Consider the following 16945-nt stretch of genomic DNA (forward strand, 5'->3'; position numbering starts at 1 on the left):
GAAAACATGAACCTTGGAAGCTTCTCCAGTAAACTTGGTAGGCAACGCCATGGCCGGGAGGCGGATTCCGCGCTCCCGCAAGCCCTTTATTTCTCCATCCTGGGCGTTGAGTCTGTCGCGGATGCGATCCACTTCGTCCTTGCTGATGGTGTAGCTCAGTGGCTGCCCACCGGGTACGGTTCCGGTAGACATTCTGGCCAAGGTTAATTGGTGCTTAGGGTGGCGGAGTCAAACTGTCACGACCCAGGCTACAGAGCACCAATAACCATACGCAGAAGCCAGAATCTATCTAATATCTTTATTAAGGAAATATATAAAGTTAGTAAAAGCAAATGTAAAAGATAGTCCAGAAGCAGACCTTTCAGGAAAGGTCAAAATTAGTCCAAGGAAATAATGTCCAATATGAAATATTAAGGTCCAAAGTTGTAATCCAATAACCGAAACACTCACTTTGCCAAGCAAAGTGAGGGGAGATGACAAGGTCCTTTAGTCCATAAAACTTGAGCGTGGCTAGGAAATAACTTGATACTAGAAACAAGGCTTGAACGTGGAACAAGGTAACTAAGAACAAGAACAAGGTCCGTGGAATAACTTGGTAAAATCCGTGAAACAAGGCAAGGATTAGTCCTGGGAAACAAGGCAAGGTCCGCAGGTAAACAAGGCTGGGAAGCAAGGCGAAGGCTGGATAGCAAGGCAAGGCTTGAGCATGAGCGAGGCTTGAATCGGAACGCGCTGTCCAGACACGACTCGCTCCGTAGGCTGACGAATTGACTCCGCGAAGTTGCTACGCGGGCAAAACACCTATATAGAGTCCAACTTTCTCACCAAAGCGGTTCTCTGGGAATCAGAAACGAAAGCTAAACTCTGAGACCAGATGTTAAACTCCTTAAAGATTCTCACGAGAACCAGTGTTAATTGGCAACATTCTTAGCTGCTATCCTCGCACTCCTGCGCGAAGCTGAATCCAAACTTCTCTGTTGTTTACAAAACTCCCGGCGCAAGAACACGGGAGAAGTAGGCTCTGGGGTTGTTTGACATACTTCTGGGGCACAACTTTCTTGCAGGTGCAAGGTTCCCAGATCTGCCTGGGAAAGATCTGGCTGAGAGGAATCCAGTTCAGACTGGGAAGGTAAAAAACCCAAGTTTTCATCTTCATCAGGAATTACAATGTCCTGAGCAGGACTACAAGGCCCATGGTTCATCACACCTCCCTCCCTCCTTCCCTCTTTACTTTCTTTTTGTCTTTCCTTCCTTTTCTCTTTCCTCCCTTCCTCCCTCCCGCTCTCCCTCCATTCTCTTCCACCCTTCCACCCTTCCTTCCATCCTTCTCTTCCTTCCTTCCTTTTCCCTTCCTTCTTTCCTCCTGGGGGATGTTTAAGTGGGAGACAAGATGGTTGAAAGGGAACATGAGAACTATGTTTCAAGATTTTATAGTGTGTCCCATTGAGGAGGTAGGGGGATTTTCTGCTGCTCTAGAGACCAGCACACAAGGAAGCAAAGTGTTCATATGGCAGAGAAAGAGATTTGACTGAAAAAATTAGGAATACCTTCCTGGAGAGTGGCATATGCTGCCTCAGAGTGTGGTGGAGTCTCCTTCTCTGGAGGCTGTTCTGCAGAGGCTATCTATTGGGCATGCTTTGATTACGCCTTTTTGCATGGCAGGGGGGTTGGACTGGATAGCCCTTGGGGGTCTCTTCCAGCTCTAGGATTCTAGGGTTCTATATCAGGAATAGGCAATATGGGGTCTAATGGATACACTTTTTTCTCTCTTTTTTTCATCCTGATCAAGACCAACCCTTTTAGGATCCAAACGTTTCCCGTCTTTCCTTCACTTTCTGCCTCCAAAAGAGAAGAGAGGCGGAGGAAAGGGCAGTGAAGGACTTGGGGAGAACCTTCTCCTTCCTGGCCCACCCACCCCGCTCCAGCCCATCATGCAACCCCCAAGTTAGAAAGTTTGACCATACCTGCTTTAGACAATGCAAGTGAGGATTGAATCCACAACTTTGAACTTCAGAAAGGAAGGGTTAAAGCTTGGTGTGTGGTCAGTTCTCTTCAAGGCAGTTACGTTAGAATATAGCACTATAGTCGTGTGGTGTGAATGAGCCCATGGTCTTGTCTTCCAGTATTTCTACTCAAGATTATTTCAATTGGAGGTGACGAGGATTGGACCTGGGATCTTCTGAATGCAAAACATTTGCAGCATTCCTTAATCCTTTTCATTTCTGTGGCCACTGCTACAAGGGCACAGGCTAAAGGTACAGGCTGACCCATACTTACCATAAACAAGCATTAGCAAAGTATCTCATTCTGACACTGCCTGTCAAAGCAACATGTTTCACTAGCTTAAAATTTTACATCACCGGGGGAGGTAGCTTTGATGTTTGCTTAAAAAATTAATATAATGCATACTTAAATGGAACTTTAATATTTTATTTCAGTGCCATTGTATGTTACGCTGAGTACGTAAATTTTTACAACTACTTGACATCAACCAAAACGTGAATGAGGTTGCATAGGTTAGAACTTCAGGCAGCAGAATGTCACTTTAGTCCACTGAGGCATCAAGATTCACAGTGTACAGGGGGAGAAACAGGATTTAAAGCATTTCTCATAAAATATGCTTTAATAGCTGGTGTTATCCATTTGCAAAACAAAAGCTAAATTATGTCATATTATACAATCCATTGAAATTATTTCCCCCAATGAGCAACAAAGTTCCCATCATGATTTCAGACTTCCAAATAAAAGTACAGTTTTGCAAATGATTTAGGAATATGGATTTTAAGTAAAATATACATCAAACTACAGCACATAATGTATTTAATTTTTTTTTGCTATTTATAAATTGCAAAAACCAGTAGATGAGTTCCACATCATGCTAATAAAATACAGTAACTAAAAAAAAAAAGATTCCTGCTGCTTTAGCAACTTGTACTTTGTAATGCTGAAGTACACAGAATGTAATAATACACTAGGTAACGTAATGACATCGCTAAAATAATATGTTTCGGTATGTAGTAACTTGATTATATCATACATACAATATGCAATTTCTGTTCAACAGATGCAAAAGGCATATGAAAAATCCTTTGAATGTCCCAATTTAGTACATGTAAACCTAGAAGAAGAAAAATAGTTCCAGGTCTCCACAGGCATTCCTATGTCCACAGGGATTCCAGTATTGTAGTTCTCATAGACTTAATTGTTTTGGATCCAAATCAAGAACATGCATGTTTCAGAAAGACTAGTGTGCTCAGCCAAAGTTTGTATGCTCTTCTTCATTAAAAATTGTTTGATTAGTTTATCATTTTTTTTCTGTCTACCTAAAACAGCAATGATAAGCTTTTGAACAGACTTAATGGCAAAGGTGGGAATCATGTCTCCTTCCAAATATTGCTTGGAAGGAGACCCTGCAGCCCCTAGCATTTGGTTATGGCTAGGACTGATGAAAACAGCAATCCAACCACATCTGAAGGACTATGCAATCCCCCCAAACTGTTTAGGGCCAATCCCTATGAGAACAAAATATGGGAATGGAAACCTATGTGGTCTGTAATGAAGCCAGGAAGGCGGCACTATATTCACTTAAATATTAAATATGTGAAATTTTACTTGTCTGATCTTTCAGCCTATGACTGCCATTGTTTTACAGTATGGTCAATGGTAAACAAATGTAGAATCTGTAGTCCACAGTATCAGGAGGGACCCAGTTTTCCCCATCACTGATTTAAGATACGCAGCTAGAAAATAAATACCAAGGGGGAAATGCCTTTCCTTTTGCTCTTCTAACAATAATTCTGAACAATTAAGCCACCTGCATTTAATCAAATGATTGTTTTGAGTCATCATTAGAGTTTGGGGATGAGACTGAAACAAGTTCCCTGTTCAAATTCGGGATTAACAGTAAACAGAGACAGAAATCTGAGAACTGTTAGCTGGAGTTAGCCAAAAAGTAGACTGCAAGAATTGCGCCTTGCAGATATCTTGCATAATTAAGTGATACACAACCTCTAAATAGCCTATTACTTCCTAATATTCCCAGCAATTTGTCAATACATAGATATGTTGGAAACACCTCATCCAATAAAAATGAAACTCTGTAGCACTATGGCACTATCTAGCTCAAGGCATTACACTGATCTGGCTAAAATTCTAAAGGCTTTCAGGTAGATCTCAAGTATAGTGTTTTGAGTACAAGACTATTACTTTGGAACTAGAGTTTGAATCCTTGTTTGATCATGGAAATCCACTGGATGACCTCGGGCAAGTCACAATCAAGACAAAGCAAACCCACCTCTGAGCAAATCTTGCCAAGAAATCTCAAGGATGGGTTCACTTTAGTGTCACCACAAGTCTGAAACAAAAGCACAAAGTAATAACAAACCAAGGGCTGGACCTGTAACTTTCAGCATCAAAAATATGTGCTCCATCATGAACAGGTGGAAGCAGCTACTTCTAGAAAAAAAAATCTGAAACTGAAAAGTTCATATTTTTGTTTGTGTTTGTGTGTATATTGCCTTACATATACAGCAAGAGCAAGTGAAGCTCTGACTAATACACACTGGTCTCATCTCTTTATACATGCCACTGCTTTGGATCCTAGATTATGAACTGAAGAAATATTGGAGAACCAAATAGAGGAGGATTAAAGAAGGCATTGTACAGTATTTCACAATTTTAATTTGGCATCTTTGCATTTCCTAGCAAAAACTATTGGCTCTATCCTATCTAGTAAATAATAAAAGTTCTGGGTCATTGACAGCTTCCAGCATGCTACTTCAGTATTAACTAGAGTTAATCCAACAGTTAACAGTAGGCTGTTAATTGAAAACATTTTAACCTTAATAGGTCTTAGTTACATCCATATCATGTAAATCACCATTCCTATTCTACTGCAGAGTGCTAACTGCATGTTAACCATCATTACAAGGAATATGTGTAACAGTTACCAAAAGTGACAACTTGTATATGATTTCACATATTGTTTCTAGAAATAAGTACTTCCCATTATTATCGGCAAAACATTACTAGTACCCAGAGATAATATTGGAGATGGAGAGCCAAAATATATCTACATCACTACTTTTCTCCTACCAATTCTGAAATTCATATTCTTTCTTTTAATTTGAACCATGTGAATCCAATTACTGTACTTCCCTCCAGTGCAACGCTCACTCCATAGCATTTCTCGGGTTTTTATCATGCAAATCCCAAAGACTGCCATTATCACTTCATTGCTTGAGAACATTAAGCTTCACGAGGGAAGTATACTTAATTTTTAACATATCCAGAGAAATGGAAAATATTCTTGGGGCTTCTGGAAATGGCTGTGAGAAATGGGACCAATGGGAGGCTCCTTCAAAATGAAAATTACTGGTTCAGAGATGAGATTTTTGCTAGGACTGTACAAGGAGATAAAAGAGTTAAACTTCCCTTTGCCTTCCATTTTCCTCACTTCCAAGACTTTTGATGTTTCTCCTCAGATGCTATTTACAAAGTAAAAAAAATAATGAGGTGGCAATGCAAATAACAGTTTACATTTGTCTTTCATGGCACTTTTTGATGCCATAGACTGAAGTGGCAAAGGCAAATTCAAAGTCATTCCCTAGATGTAAATTGAAGTAGTATGGTCACAGGAGACTTTTGTTCTGTCTCACTTCAGGACAAGTGAATGACCCACTAGACTCTTATTAACACTGATTTGATTTTCCTGCTAGTCCAGCTCACACTAAAATGCCCAGAACTGGGCGAGTCCAATGGAAGAAATTGCAGGGCTTCTACTAACAGAAAGACGGCCAAGAGACAAAATGGCTACTAATCTTCTGGATAGGTATTTATTTCCCCTGATAGATAAAACAGAATAATAGAAATGAATAATTCATTGCAAAGGAAGTCTTGAATCTTTGCACTTACAAGTGACTAAGCATGTTTAAAACATCATTACACCCTTAATAATTACTAAAATAATCATGAAATATCACTCTGGCTTTTTGAGAATGCATCTTTTTAAAAGCAGTTAGGTTATACTTTCTTTAGACAATAAAAAGTACAATGTACAAAAATGGACCCGCTATATTAGACCCAGGCCATTGAACCCCTGATTTCGGAAATTCATTCAATTAGCCGCAGCTTTTCTAGCCCTTATATGCAAATGTACATACCAATCTTTTTGGGGGTTTACACTTCCCTACCTGATTTTAATTTTTTAAAAAACATTCTTTTTTTAAAAAACAGAGAAAAATAAGAGACAAATTATCACAAGTGGCAGAAATTGAACAGAGTTTGTAGGAAAATAAAGTATTTCCATATCAGAACACCTAGGGCATTATACATTTATAAAAGAAAACAGTGACATTTGTAATAAGGAAAGTATCTGAATATATTTATTTTTATGCATTACTCATTAGGATTGGAAATTTATCTAGACTGAAAAATGAATTCTGACATTCAAAACAATGTTGTGTTTACTCAAAAGTATTTTCCCAACCTCTGTTCTTCTATGTAATTTGAGAAAAAGTTCACTGGGTTAAGAATAATAGGTTGTGTCCATGGGTTTTCTTCCCCTGATAAAAACAATCTCAAAAATGTGCTCATCTATTGAAAGAAGAAAATGTCTATCCAGCCTAATAACACATTTGTAAGATACTTTAGAAGGACTTGCAAACAGTGCCTCATGTTTCATTTTACTGTAGTTCTTACAAACAGATATCTTGGTATTATTACCTTATCGAAACCTAGCTATTGAACTTGTGTCAGAGAGGTAATATTTGTATTAGGCTCTTCATTCACAACTCATGACAATAGCCATTCAAGGAGAGTTATAGGTAAGGTGGAGGATATGTCCACCTTAGAGACACAAACAGAAAGCTCCATAGACATAAAAACTACTTCAGGCAACGTTCTTCCTGGCATTATGAAACAATAGACATTGAAACAGGGCATTTCCTGCTTCCCTTTATTTGAATGGAAGGAAAAATAGTGACAGAACCACAGGAAAGAAAAACAGTAGGAACATGTATCTTGCTTTCTTCTCCAGTTATCTATGCGTTGACAAGGTCCTCAATACCAGAGAAGCTGACAGAGTAGCCCCTCTCTTAGTATTGTTCTCCCCATCTTTCATCAACTATGCTATATCAGTTCTCATCCAGTCCTAAAATGGAGGTGGGCACAAGCTGGTGGTCAGAAGACCATTTTTGGCACCTCTGATTTTCAGGTAGGCCACTATAGCCCATCACAGCCATAATGTTATCTGACTGAAAGTAACATTCTTGGTGCTTCTAATAATATTTGGCCTAGATTTTTTTTTTCCGGCTTTGAGATGGAGGACCCCAAAATTGTGTCAAAGAACAAAACATTTTTGCCAAGAAAAAAATACATTTTTCGGGGGGGGAATAAAAATTTGTGGGGCTTCAGAAAATCCAAAGGCCACAAGGAAGCTACTCAAGGGCCATAAGTATTCTGAGGACCATATATATGACCTGTCCTAAAATGTCTTAAACATCTCAGAAGGGTTATGTTATTCCTCTAAAGCTGATTAGAACCAAGCTGTTGAGATAGTAGCACTATGTGAATGGATAGCATGCTTCTTTTCAAATGTGCAAAATAGTATATATATTTTTTTGCATTGCTCACCTTGTTATGATAGTAAAATGTCTCAAATGGCTACCATGCTTTACTTATTGAACAATTCAATGAGTTATGTATTTACAAGAATAGAAATCTATTAAAAGTCTAATCATATTTTCTTCTAGTAATCATTTGTGGAGAAAACACACATTGCTTGCCAGTCAGTTCAAAATCCAAGCTCACATTCATATTGTAAACTCCATTACCCATTACACTGTTACAAGTAAAGCATTTGCTTTCATGACACTGTATTGTAACATCCTAGGACAAGTTTCTTGTCAGAAGGAAAAATTGGAGATAAATGTTATTTGTAAAGTGCTTTGAAGATAATCATTTCTATATAAACAGCATTAGTACAAGGGAAAATAGAAAAAAGTTGGAATTAACAAAATAGAAAAGGTAGGAATTAACAAATGCACTCTAAAATAGTCTCTTAGCTGTGCAAAAACACAGTTATCTCATAACTCGTGGATCATTCACAACAGTTGGTTTAGGAAGACTGACATGAGCTGGCACTATGGATGAGAGCAAACAGGAACTTCTGGGTAGATACAGTAGACTGGACAATTGTTTATCAGGAAATGTTCACCATTAAGAACAAGATATATTTTGTTTAAGGCTGCCAGGCAGTAGTAAGCAACATTGGATTACATCATTCATTACGACAAAAATAATATATATAAATTTGGTTCATGTGGGTTTTTAATGGCTCAAATCTTAACAGCAAGCTATAGCCTTTCACAATTTCAAAGTCACACATTAAAAAAATATCTGCTGCTTTGTGATTATAGCTTTAATGAGAAATACAGCCTACTGTAAAGGCAGAATTATATTTGGGAGCTAATTGACAGAAACCTTTACGTGATTACAAGCACCAGGTTTCCAGTTTCCATCAAGAGTTCATTTTTAAAGACCATGTTAACTAGCATACTTTTGGAGCTTGGAGATTCTTGGATGTCTTAGAGGACATGTATGTAGACTTCAGCATATGAACATAGATTGATACATTAATAGGGAAGTAAGGAAGATGTGTTTTTAAAATACTCTTGTAAAGATTAGATAAAACCAAAATAAAACTGAGAAGGACTAATAGTGAGTATTAATTAACAAACTCAATATAATTTGCCGGAAGCATTCCAGTTTTTCCAGTTCTCTGAACAGTACCATACATCCAACCATCGTCAATTGGTTGTACATTGATGATGTAGTCACCATCTCTGAAGGAAACTTCATCTTCATCTTGAGCACTATAGTCATACATAGCTCTGTATGTTCTCTATTGAGGGGAAAGCAGGAAGAACTTGATTATATATATTCTACAGGTAGACAACAACAAGAACTGCTAAGATACCCATCTTCCAAACCATATTATATAAATTGCATATTTCACCATACTAGAGAAAAACTGCTCCATCAATAGTTTTAGAAGCATATCATTGTCTCAATGTTGGCGAGAAACAAAAAGTCCAGTCTCATTACACATAATCATATAATAAGAATGTCATGAAAAATAATTCAATTAGCATTGAGCTTTTAATTAATATTACATGCAGTAGCTTGGCTTATGTAATTTCATATTCACACCACATTTCAAGCCTTAACTCTCAATAAATATTTTAAATCAATCCTGCATCGAGTCCAGAGGGTATGAAGACATAAAAAGAAAGGGTAGAGATGAGCACTTCTGATGCCAACAAAAAAGACTCCAACAATACTTCATTAGAAGCTACTGGAAAGTTACTGTGCTGATAAAATCAAGATATTTTAATGAAAATTGGGTAGGAGAACATCACAATAGGTCATGCTTTTTTAAAAAAAACTGCATCGCTGAGAAGATGATTCCATAGCAAGGAGCTCCACACATGAAACCCCTACTAACTGACAGCTATCAAGCCTGACATGCCCCCTCTTCTGTTACTTATCAGTGGGAAAGGGAAGGGCAGCAAGATAATTCAGACCATGGAGAAGAAGCTAATATTGAGGAGAAGAATCTAGAGTATATTCTCCTAAGGCACATTTGCCTTTTTCTTCCCTCAGGAGAATAGTGCCGGCAGACCTTTATGGCCTAAATCTCTTTCTGCCCTCTACCCTAGTGGTTCTCAACCTGTGGGTCCCCAGGTGTTTTGGCCTACAACTCCCAGAAATCCCAGCCAGTTTACCAGCTGTTAGGATTTCTGGGAGTTGAAAGCCAAAACTTCTGGGGACCCACAGGTTGAAAACCACTGCTCTAGCAAGAAGGAGCAACCTGGGACTTGATGCTGCCAGGTATGGGAGGTTTTTGGACAGAGTGCAAGGACAGAAGGAGAGTAAATGACTTATCCATGTGTGTAGGTTACTAGCAGGAGCTGAATTCAAGGTACTGCTGTTAACCTACAAACCTCTAAACCAGGGGTCCTCAAACTTTTTAAGTGGAGGGCCGGTTCATGGTCCCTCAGGCTGTTGAGGGGCCAAATTATCATTTGCAAAAAAAAATACAAACAAATCCCTATGCACACTGGACATGTCTTATTTGTAGTGCAAAAACAAACAAAAAAAACCCCAACAACTATTTATTTATTTACTACATTTATACCCCACCCTCTCTCACCCCAAAGGGGACTCAGAGCGGCTTACAAGTTGTATGTACATACAATATATCAGGGATCCCTAAACTTTTTAAACGGGGCCAGTTCACGATCCTTCGGACTGTTGGAGGGCCAGACTATAGTTGGCCACCGAGCAATAATAATTAATAACAACAACAACAACAACAACAACAATAAAAAAGTTTTGGAAGAGATCCCTTGGGCCATTTAGTCCTATCCCTTTCTGCCTTTGTGCACCAAAAGCACAAGCAAAGCACCCCTGACAGATGGCCACCCAGCCTCAATGTTAATAATAATAATAATAAGAAGAAGAAGAAGAAGAAGAAGAAGAAGAAGAAGGAGGAGGAGGAGGAGGAGGAGGAGGGTTGGAAGAGACCCCTTGGGCCATTGAGTCCAATCCCTTTCTGCCTTTGTGCACTGAAAGCACAAGCAAAGCACCCCTGACAGATGGCCACCCAGTCTCAATGATAATAAAAATAATAAAAATAAAAATAATAATAAGAAGAAGAAGAAGAAAAAGAAGAAGAAGAAGAAGGGTTGTAAGAGAAGAAGAGATCCTTTGGGTCATTTAGCCCAACCCCCTTCTGCCCTTGTGCCATGGGGGCCGGATAAATGGCTTTGATGGGCCGCATCCGGCCCCCAGGCCTTAGTTTGGGGACCCCTGCTCTAAACAACTTAGAGTCAGGATATCTGAAAGACCACCTCCTTCCATGTAAGTGTGCCATAAATTTGAGACCTTCAATGCAGGCCCTGTTGCATGTCCCAATACCTTGTGAAGATAGGTTGCTGGATACACATACACAAAATATTTCTCTGTAGCAGCACCCCATCTATAGAACTATAGAAGCTTCTAGTGGGCAGACAAAACAATGCTGTTCTGCAAGACAATCGGTGCTTGAAATTTTTGTTTTAACTGTTCAAAACTGGATCCTAGGATTGTTTTAGATTACTTTTAAAAGTGCAGTTCAATGTGTTTATAATGTTTTAGCTCTTTGTTGTTTTAATTGGTTTATATTTGTTTGTCATCTCTGGAGCCTTTTTGGGCTGTGGGGCAATATAGAAATAATGAATAAATAATAAAATATAAGTTTCTTATTCCCTGGTCATTTCATCCACTAGAACATAGCTCCTGAGTATCTTCCAGAATTTCAAATGCTCCTAGACAGTCCACGTATCCTCATTTAGTTGCTATATACTATGCTGTTTGTTATATTATTTTAGTGCATGACACTCTGATCTTCCTTAAACAAAAGAGAAAGATAAGAATTGGTTTAAAAAGAAATAAATATTGTACAAATTAAAAGGAGCAAACATGTCATTACTCCTGTGATACTTTACCTAGTCTATACCACATTTACTTTATGAGTAAAACTGTGTGATGAATTTCTAAACACTTGTTCTACACTATTTTTAAAAGGCAATTACATTACAAAAGAGAGGTTCCAACTTTTAAAAAGATGTGTTTCAACTTTCAACTCACCAAGTTAGCTGAATGTGGCTGTGAATGCATTGATCTCATTGACGACATACTAGTCTGGTGCATGTAACCATATCCTTGGGGTTGGCTTTGTTGATATGCCCCAGGAAGCACAGGGGCTACATAATAAAGAAACACAAAGGCATTAGTAATACAAGTGAACATGTTATAGAAATTCCACAGCTGAAATGGTGTTTGCTCTCCTAATTCGAAAGTCTAGAAATCAGCAAGAAGTTGGCAGGAAGATTAAACAGACATGCACAAATGAGCCTCGTCAGAGTTCAAATACCTTCTAATAGTATGGGTACTTTATATATGTTAATACCACAAGTACATGTATGCCAAAGCCAACAGATGTAAAGAAAAATGTAATTTACCTACAATATTGCAAATTAAACTAAAACATCCTATAGTGATGGCATATGTCAGGCACACTGCTGTACAATCTCCATTCATTTCAAAATAGTTATTGGTCAATAAATCATTATAATCTTAGAAGCTACATTTTTTCACTTGTAATCATAGCTTCATTTTAACATTCTTCTACCATGTGGTTAGTAATAGTGATGTTAGACAACTGCAAGTACTTTTTAAAGAAAACTTAAATTGTATCAATACTTAAATCAAATATCAGTGCTAAATCAGGCTTTTGTCAACATTTCTTTCCTACAGTAGATAATTTTGTACCTAGGTTGGATTTTCATAAGCTCTTTGAATTTGAGAAGTTTGATAGACCTTATTTTATGTTTCCTTCAATCCCAGATCATGCCAAATATAAGCATGTGAGATAGCTAAACAGGAATGTTGTAGGTAAAAGGTAAAGGTTTTCCTGTGACATTAAGTCTAGTCGTGTCTGACTCTGGGGGTTGGTGCTCATCTCCATTTCTAAGCCAAAGAGCTGGCATTGTTTGTAGACATCTCCTAGGTCATGTGGCCAGCATGACTGTGTGGAATGCCGTTACCTTCACGCAGAAGTAGTACTTATTTATCTACTCACATGTACATGTTTTCAAACTACTAGGTTGGCAGAAGCTGGAGCTAACAGTGGGACCTCACTCCGCTCCCCGGAATGTAGTACTTACAGAAATAATACATTATGAAAGAAGAAGCTCTTCTTTAAAATTTACCAAGTTAACAACTTACAATATAGAGTTGTCCCCAAAGGGTTTGGATTTTAAGAAATCTAAGTATTAAAAATATAGATTTCAAATAAGAAAGACACAGACTTAATTTAAAATCCAAACACAAATTCTAGCTCCAACTACAATTGTCCCACTGACTCAATTGCTGAATGGTTATAAGTCAATACTGATGTAAATCCAATTGATATATTCTAGTTGGGTCTCACAATTGGATTTAGACTATACTTGTCAGATGCTAATGGGAATGCTCAAGTTATTCCATTTTAAGGCTAAAACATGAAACATCAAGGCACGGTTTAAATGGGCTGGAAATATAGCCAAGCAGAACAGAAGATTGCAATGAATATTTCATAGACATATTTAAGTGTAATGCAACCCCCCCCCCCCTTAAAGGTACAAACAAAACAACGAAACATATCAATACACAATGTATATCCATGTATATTCATAGACAGAATGGTCTGCAACTCATTTTGTAACACTGAAATGCTAATCCTATGAGTTGCTACTTTCACTGTACCAGTAAAATATGAAGTAACATCGGGAAGTTGGGAATACCTATCTCCATTTTGACACATATATTGGATAATATATTACAATGAATCTCAATATAGATAAGTTGTATAGACAACAAAATCAGGATTCGTTCTCATTAATTCCTCTGAAGTACAAATATGACCAAATCCAGTTTGAGCATATGAATCAGAGCAGAAAACATTCAGCAGCACTCTGAATATGCAGAATTTCTATGGAAAAAGCAGCTATATTTTACAGCTGGCCTTCCATATCCATGGGTTCTGTTACCATGGATTCAATCAACCACTGTATCAAAATATTAAGGTGATTTTGCTGTGTGTCGAGCACTAGGGTAAGGTGTAAACATTGCCTCCTGTTATTTCAGAAATTGTCTGAGTTTTTCACCATTTTATATAAGGGGCACCATTTTACTAGACTATTGTATATAATGGGACTTCATCATTGATGGATTTCAGTATTCACAAGAGATTTTGGAACCAACTCTCAGTGCATACTGAGGGCCTATTGTACTTAATTTTAAAACAAACACATAGGGAATGACTACAGGATTCAATCATCTGAGAATCTCAGCTCTCTTTTCATTTTCTAGTCTTTTAAGCAGGACAACATTAAAGTTATTCGAAATAGTCACTCTCATTGGCAGGGAATGCTGATAATTTTCAAATAGTTTACTTCTCCAATGTTTATGGACTACTCCTAAGAGCAAAGTTGTTTTGGGAGGACTGGCTTGGAAAATCACTTGTGCTAATTAGAAACAACTTGAAGGCACACATAATTAAAACAAATAGTACAAGTAATTCTCCAATCTAACCTTCTTTTAAAAATCCTGGCTCTGAAGCCAGGCATGGCAGAAAATGATTGCTCAAAGCCAAAGGCGTTCCTCTCTTGATGATGTTATAATTACAACTTCACATAGAACATAAATTTATAATTATTATCTAGTAAAACCAAGCCTAGACTGGATGTGCCAGTATCTATCATATACATGCACACACACACACAAACCTATGCTTCTCAGCATTTATTCTGTGCTGATGAGCGGGTAGGACCTTGAACAAGATAAAGTCATGAAACTGAGAGACAGCCTCCTCTCATTGATAGGTGTTCATTCACTAAAAAACAATAATGTGGAGTTAAATGTAAGATGTGTAAAGAACTGGCACACTGTGATGGTTAGGCAGAGGAAAATAGTGGGCATCTGTGGGTACCTCCTTCATTAGATGGCTTTGTTACCTCACTGGAATAAGAAAATATAGAACCATCTGACTTGTCATCCCCAACGCCAGAAGTACTGGTAGAATGTAAATGTTGTTTATTGTAACGCCTTGCTTTTTCTACAAAAAGAAACGCAATACTTAAATAGTTATAGGACAAAATTAGTAAAGAAAAAAGAGAGGGGTATTTGAAATAGAGAAACAGAGCAGGCAACAATATGGCCCTTTCCTTTGTCAACACAATGTTGTGAGTTCTATAAAATGTACAGGATGGCCATATAGAAATCCAAATGTTGGATTATGTAGCTACATGCGTATTAATAATCCCTATGTAAAATTGATCTATATTGTTACAGGGATATCTTCATGCATGTATTTTATAACTGGGGGAGGGGGTATTCTCTGGTTATATCATACATGTTACATTTGAACATTTTATGCCGGTTAGATCTCAGCAAATTGTTCCATGCAAACTATTCATGGGGGGAAACCATGTACAGGAAAGTGAAATCCAATCTAGTTCATCCATGTGCACTTAGCTAATTATACTTTATATTAATGTGGTCACTGCAAAAACAAACAAAAAAGAGTGCTTTTCTGCCCACAGAAATCATTTCTAAAGCTCTTTCACATATGCGTTTACAACTACCATCAGGCATCTGGAAAAGGTCATGAATTAAAAAGTACCAGAAAGCATATGGAGACTCTTAGATTGAATATTATCTTCCAAAGGGTCAATGTCGAAGATGGAGCCAGGATCTGTGCGCCAAACTTTGAGGTCTTTCCCAAAAAGAAACGATGAGACAGAAAGTGAGGAAAGTAAAAGCATAAAGATGTGATCAACTGTTTCACTATGCAAAGGAATCTTGTAGCACCCTTGAGACTAAGAGAAAGGAGTTGGTAGCATAAGCTTTCACAGATTAAATGCATTGCCTGACTTACCCAGGCAATGGCCGGTTGCAGCGGGGGCACCCTCCGGCCCCTGTCATGGCGATGGCAGGGGGCTTCTCCTTCCCAGAAGCCCCCTGCGTGGCAGAAAGTTTTCCCACCGCCTTGCTCCTGGGCCAATAGGAGGCAGGCTCGGCCCCACCTCTGGATTGGCGTGGGCTGGCCCAAGCTCCCCCTTTAAGGCCGTACGGCAGGCCGGAGCAGGTATCAGGCCTGCTTTTTCTTCATGCCATCCCTCCCAACCTGCATATTTGTGATGTTGTTAAGTTGCTTGTTGTTGTTTCGGTTACTTTTTCGTCACAGCTCCTGGTTGGCGTGTGGCATGGGCCCTGGATCTGGCTAGCTTACTCCCCACCCACCCCACCCACCCATTGGTAGGAGTGGGGAGTATCCGGTGGTCCCCTGGGGTGCAGAGGTACAGCTGGCCCAGTTTCATCCACTAGATGAAACTAGTTTGGTCCCGGTAGCACCCGAGCATGGATAGTGGCATCGGTCAGCAGTGGGCGGACCGATCTTTGATCCAGGACCCATGCATGGCAGCCAACTCTCGTTCTGTAACCAATAAAAGAGTTGTGGCCTATTTTATACCCAAAATTCTTGTGTTGGTGTTCTTCTTGGTTCCCCTTCCATCTACGGAGGTGTGTTGCCCATACACACACAACCACCTCATCCAGTTTGCCGTCAGGCATCGGGAAGCCGCTGCCAGGTGTTGGGAAGCCACCACCACAAGCCCCGCTTCGCTAGACTCTTCTGGCAGCTCTTCAGACAGGAGGAAGTGTGGTACATGTGTGGAGCACACAGCTTCCCCCACTAAAGAAATGGCAACACAGGTAGTCTCCCATGTTTCCATCATAGAGCCGACATGATGTCGTGTGATTGGAGCCAGCCAGCTCCGTGGCTGACCAGGGCTAGATCGGCATTTTCCACCAAATCTAGCCCTGTATGATGAGGTTGTTAGTCTTCTTCATCGTTATGTCCACAATTAGAACTAGAAGAACTTTATTTTGTATCCTTTTGAAGCCAAACATGCAGACATACACACAAATAGTCAAAGAACAAAATTACGGTACTCAGCACTCCCTGAATTTCAATCTACATTTGTGCCTTAGGTGTAATATTTCAGAGAAGTACAAAATAAAATAATTCCAAAACAAATATGTAGCTTGATAAAGACCTAGATTTTACATTAAATAAATATATACAAACTTGTCTATATTAGCAGCGATCATAGTGGACATTGGAAGAAATTACATATGGCTGGTAGATGCCAGATATTGCAACTTAATTACTTGCAGAACATGTTTGGATTGCTAGGTAAATGTTTAATATCAATGATAACATTCATACTGAGATTTTTGTACAATAACACTGGGAATAACACTAGGGATGCAGAGAGTGCTTTTTGAATCACAGAGA

General features: G+C 38.7%; 1 protein-coding gene across 7 annotated transcripts in view; it reads right to left on the reverse strand.

The window, feature by feature from the left end:
- Positions 1–2409: 2409 nt before the first annotated feature.
- Positions 2410–16945, reverse strand: part of nebl (nebulette) — a 134270-nt gene continuing 119734 nt past the window's right edge. For 3 of the 7 annotated variants that reach the window (XM_008112447.3, XM_008112448.3, XM_008112449.3), the window contains 4 exons: positions 15269–15361; positions 14576–14701; positions 11692–11807; positions 2410–8902 (listed from right to left, as the gene is read on the reverse strand). In XM_008112447.3, the coding sequence (XP_008110654.2) occupies positions 8726–8902; positions 11692–11807; positions 14576–14701; positions 15269–15361 (512 nt within the window). In that variant the 3' untranslated portion in view covers positions 2410–8725. The remainder of the gene's footprint in view (positions 8903–11691; positions 11808–14575; positions 14702–15268; positions 15362–16945) is intronic. The other 4 variants (XM_062957559.1, XM_062957557.1, XM_008112451.3 and 1 more) reach the window with 2 other exon arrangements.

This window comes from Anolis carolinensis, chromosome 6 (genome assembly GCF_035594765.1).
Source record: "Anolis carolinensis isolate JA03-04 chromosome 6, rAnoCar3.1.pri, whole genome shotgun sequence".
Classification (NCBI taxonomy): Eukaryota; Metazoa; Chordata; class Lepidosauria; order Squamata; family Dactyloidae; genus Anolis; species Anolis carolinensis.